At 31.4% G+C, this 5,765-nt stretch overlaps 1 protein-coding gene across 1 annotated transcript; it reads left to right on the top strand.

Annotated features, from left to right (window-relative positions):
* Window positions 1-3,437: 3,437 nt before the first annotated feature.
* LOC105328996 (5-hydroxytryptamine receptor 4-like) lies at window positions 3,438-5,197 on the top strand. Its single transcript, XM_011430088.4, has one exon. The coding sequence runs from the start codon at window positions 3,658-3,660 to the stop codon at window positions 4,624-4,626; it is 969 nt and encodes a 322-aa protein (XP_011428390.3). The 5' UTR covers window positions 3,438-3,657; the 3' UTR covers window positions 4,627-5,197.
* Window positions 5,198-5,765: the final 568 nt, after the last annotated feature.

Here is a 5,765-nt window from a genome sequence, read left to right as displayed (position 1 = left end):
ACATCGATGTGCCATGAATTAAATATAAGGTGTTGAACATCGCCATATTAATTCGACATTCAGAATATTTAACATATCCAAACAACTCATTCAGAAGTGTTAAACGAAACAGAAAAGCGTGCATTCCCATCATGAAAATGTTGTCAATTGTCATGCAAGCTAAAATCCATTTCTGAGTAGTTCCAAATATTCTTGCTTTTACGAAAACGATAACAATGAAGATATTGACGAGGATCGCGATAGCCACCAGAAGTGGAGCAACATACACGTAGTATTGCACCCAGGAGGACATATTAAGCGTCAGACATGAGTTTTCCATTATGTAGAACATTCGGAATTTTTGAATTATACCCTTTAATTTGTCCAGATAATCAGACGTATTCATGGCCATTTTATTTCTCAGAATGAAAAAAATCACAAAACGTCCACCGTGGAAAATCTTAAACTATAATCATGTATTTCACAGCAACCGTATTTAAAGACATGGAGATTCCATAACATTAGGAGCGTGTTTTATTAAATTTCGCGCATTAGTTTATCTATCAATTTATTTTGTATTAGTATTTGTGCACACCATCTGATGACGCATTTGCAGGTAAAATAATTAATCAAGTAAACAATAATCGCATTTTTGTTATTGTAATAGGGAATTTAATATTTTAAAAATAGAGATATTGAAGGATATTGAAAGACATCTGAACATAATAAAGGGATCATCATATGCGTAGTAATGTACGAAAGAAAACCAGTTTATTTCCAGACATTAGTGTTTTATAAATTTGAACATTTTTTTTTTACCTTTTTCTTTTTCTTCTAAACGTTCTAAAGTATATGCCGAAACAAAACGGATCTTATTAGATATTTGATTTTTAAAAAATTAAAATCTAAATAAATCAAATGTCTAAATCCATAGAAACATTCAAGAAAGGATTACTAGTATATTGGATTGCATTTTTAAAATAATAAATGGATTAGAGGAAATTCTATTTGATATTATTTTTACCCATAAATTTCATTGAATAATGAAAACCATATATCCAATATAAAGAAGAATAGTCATCGTATGGAATATGCATCAAATTTTTGTTCATTTAACATCCTCAAGTTTTGGTTATACAATGATATTTAAGGTAAATACGCAATAAAGATGACTTTTCAACATGCACCAAATCAGCTGAGGCATTAAACTTGTCGTCTCTGTCATCTCGTAATGAAAAAAAAAGATGTTTGATTTGAACATATTTTTATTGTACAAAATACAATTGGGATTGGGCACAAGTTCCATAACTTAGACCGCCCTCTCCCAGTGTTCATTGCAACACCCGTAAACCATGGAAAAATCAATTTCTTTTACTACTTACGGACGTTGAGATGATGCATTGCAATAAATCTTTGATAGAATCAGAAAGCTCTCATTACTAGATTAAAAGTTTGGTTCCAAGCAATTGATGTTTCATCTACCTAGTAATTCTTACTTGGCAATTTTTTCACGAGGGAATACTCTGCCAAGTGTTTTGCTTCCCTTGCAAAGACATGGTGACTCACAAATTCACGTCTACTAAATATAGATTTTTTACGCGATTTCCATATATCATATAGATAAATTTCATATATCATATGAAAAAGATGAACTTTAGAAAAACTACGATGTTTAAAAGTAAATAAATCCAATTAAAAAGAGAAAAATAGAATTAAGCGTTGGGCCAACACATAAAAATTGAGTTTTCCTCCCGCTTCATAGCCCCGCAAGCGCATGTAAACATGCACTAGCTGCAAAAAATGTATACAATGCAGCGTGGCAATTAACATGAGCGAACGGCCTCTCGGTGAAACCTGATGTCTTCAAGAACTATGTATTTATTAAAATGCCATCTCTGTAAATGCATGTTTCTCTCTATGCACATCGAATAAATTCAAATTTAGATTCTTTTCTCTGTGTGTCAACTTCACTGTAACTATTTTTAGACAGCAATCGCAATCACGTGACACTCAAAACAGTGTTCAAAACTACTCAGTGTGTTCACACATGTAATTCCGAATGAGTTTTAACGACTTGTAAACTAATAGTTGGTTGCTTATAATGCTTGAAACCTTAATTCCGTTTGATGAAATTTCGTACATTTCTTCTTATTTCCATTGGTATAATAAAAAAGTGAAACAACTTTTTTGAGTCACCGTGTCACTTTAAACAAATTTCGCAATTTAAAAAGTACTTATCTAATTACTGAATGTGTTAGATACAAGTTCATTTTTAAAAAATCAGTATTACGAAATAAATATTTTACCCTTGTGCACAATAACTCTAACTTTCGAACTTTGGAATTAATAACCAATTTTAACCCAACAAGGAAACGGTATACAAACAAAGAGTTTATCTTTACACTTTAAACTCTGTATTGTTTTTATACGAAAATTGACAAGATATATATATTTTTAACGAATATTTTTTTTTTTACAGCAGAATCAGTTAAAATACAGATAAAATTTAGAATGATTAACAGGAAATTGTTTTAAGACTAGACGTTTGATCTCAAATGTGTTTAGATAACTTCTCGATGAAATTAATGGTAATGAATGATAATACCCCGAAGATGTTGATACTTTAACTATTTAGGAGGCATGTGTGATTTGAAATAGTTCAGTCATTGTCGTGGAAATATCGTTTAAAGGCATCATATATAATCCAAGCGTTTTCATTACGACAATTGTATGAAAATCATTTACATTAGTGCTGTTCGGAAAAGCATACGACGATCGAACCATTCCCACAAGGTTTGTGAAGCAAGCTCGGAATTTTGAAAGGAAAACCAGCAAATGTCACTGATAAGCCATGATAATGTAACATTTCTCTTGAAGAAGGATTCTTTTTTACGGACCTTTACTGTAAACCCACTGACAAACATATTTATTTTATTAGAAAAACCCAGCCACTCTGATTCTACAAAAAATGTATTCCCTTTGAACTTTGTATCCGAGCGCGCCGAATCTGCTCAACAGGTGGGAGACATCACTCGTAGCAAATAAATTTATTCATTATGATTTAACTTTTTACGACTAGAATCAGAAAACAAGGCACATTATTAAGTAAAATAATATTAATTTGTACAAAATTTAACCCTAATGCCAAACGGATTAATACGTGTTGAATGCATGTCGTATTGTGACGTAAACAATTTATGTTATACGATATACTAATATATGATGTTGTTTATCTATTCAAATTAGATGTTACAGCCATATATATATATATATATATATATATATATATATATATATATATATATATATATATATATATATATATATATATATATATATATATATCAGCACCTGCATAAGATATTGAGAAATTATGTGCTTTAAAAGTTCGTTTTTTCTGGTTGGATGACACCCATAAGAATCCAAGCCATAAAACACGCATTTTAGATAATGTTTGAAAGGCGAGATGATATACTGGGTTTTATTTATTGCAGTTATTATTACAAATACACGAGTATTTTATTTAGTACATGCATCAGGAAATCGTCTGTTGTATTTGCTAGTCACAACGTCAAATGATTATTGAATGACGGCGGAAGCTGCTCTCCATGGTCAAAGAGAACGAACTAGTTGATGCATAAGTATTGACGGGAGCTGTACTACTTTTCCTCGGCAAGTATGGAGAACGCTACCTTAAATCATTCACAGACACATGTAAAATGTGAAGAGCATGAAATCATAGGAAGCAGAACTTGGAGAATATTGTGTACGATCATTCTATTCATCATCGTGATATTAACTGTGTACGGCAACATTATGCTGATTGTCAAAGTGGTGAAAAGGAAGCAGTTTCATAGAAAAATCTATGTGTTCGTTGTGTCCCTGGCTGTGGCGGACGGTTGTGTGGGCCTGCTCGTGATGACTCCTTCCATTGTCCACGGACTACTGGGTGTAGCATTGGTCAGAGAGACGATGGCCGACCGTGCACTGTTCATGTTAGACTGCTTGTTCACAACGTCATCTGTGTTACACTTCACGTGTATGAACATCGACAGATTCGTGGCCGTGAGCAAGCCGTTCAAGTATTTCCGAATCATGAGCAGGAAAGTCGTAGTTGTACTCATTTGTCTATGCTGGCTCGTGTCTTTTTCTCTTTCTTTGACCATTATTTTTGTCACCGAAGAAAACAAGTGCGAAAACTTATTCATTGTTAAGGGACTTGCTGCAAATCTTGGATCTCTCATTGCGTTTTACCTTCCACTGAGTTTGAATATATTTGCAAGTGTGAATATTTATCGAAAAGTGAGCAACAGAAAAAAGGAAATGTTTAACCACATTGGCGAAAATTATTCCGGTGATAGCCAAAGGGGTAGGAAACTCGAGACGAGAGTGACAAAAACTTTGATAGTTCTGCAGAGCGCATTTATCGCATTTACAACTCCATTCTTTGTCCTTATGGTTCTTGAAAACACATTTGGATTTCAAAACTCGAAAAGGACTTGGTTTTTCATATCGTGGTTGGGATATTGTAACTCTACCATAAATCCATATCTATTTTATTTCATGAATAAGCAATTGAAAAATACGGACGAAAGCAGACATTCAAATTTGACAGTTGATACCAACAAACTTCGATGTTCAAATTGATTTTTTCACCGAGATTATTGAAAACAGGGTTTGACGTTACTATTTTATGAAACTTTTCGATTAAATTCAGAGTTTTCAGAAGTATTTTGTGTCTTTATTAAAAAAAACTTGGAAGAGTAATCCTGGCTTCAATTAGTCAGAAATTTATTAAGTTTGCTCTTTACTTTTAGTTATGTTTCTAAAATAAATTGTCCTTAGTTACCTATTTCGCATACAGAGTTTATTGCTTAATGGACATAATGAGGATGTAAAAATGACGGATATTCTATTGTCCCAGAAGCACTACAGAGATTGTACAATCTATCCTTTTACATGTATCTTCGAAATTTTGTGAAAAATTACTCAAATTATATCATATATTAGCCTAAATGTTCAAATGATTAGTCTTATCAATGCACCAACACATGTACATTATCATATATGAGTGCATAATAAAGAAATTGATCAAAAAATGGGATCGTACAAATGAAAAATAAACAATGAAGAAAAAGATACCCGGTAATGTAATTCTTTTGACAAAAGTTTGTGGTTCATTAATGAATTAGAAAAGAGTTTCTTGCTGTAAAATTATTAGAATTGCCACAATTATTCCCCAACAAACTTTATGTTTCAGTGTACTAAAATTCTCACTATCAGAATGCATATTATATGGGGGTTTTTTGAGGCGCACCCCTCTCTCTCTCTCATATATATATATATATATATATATATATATATATATATATATATATATATATATATATATATATATATATATATATATATATATATATATATATATATAAACTCCTGAAGATTATAATGAAACCGGTAGAGTTTTGAATCGGCTTTCTGTTATTTTTTATAATATATATATATATATATATACAGTGTATATATTTTCCCTTATTTTTCCATTCGAAATCTCCGACGTTCAATTTTCTATGAATACACTTCGCTAAATCATGCGCCATGAGCACAAACATAAACGTCTTCACGTGTTTGAGTATATTTATTTTGTAAGATTAAATGAAACTTTCAATCTTACATAAAAAAAATTGATATGTATTTTTGAAAAAAAACAATCATTATTATATATCTGCTCCTTAATAAAAAAAAAAGATTTTTCTCCACAAAGTTTTTGTCACTTTATTTTTTTG

Source organism: Magallana gigas, chromosome 8 (assembly GCF_963853765.1).
Source record: "Magallana gigas chromosome 8, xbMagGiga1.1, whole genome shotgun sequence".
Taxonomy (NCBI): domain Eukaryota; kingdom Metazoa; phylum Mollusca; class Bivalvia; order Ostreida; family Ostreidae; genus Magallana; species Magallana gigas.
This window is presented reverse-complemented; position numbering and strand designations above follow the sequence as displayed.

Excerpts from the sequence above, each read along its gene's own strand:
- LOC105328996 (XM_011430088.4), top strand. The coding sequence starts at position 3,658 with ATGGAGAACGCTACCTTAAATCATTCACAGACACATGTAAAATGTGAA.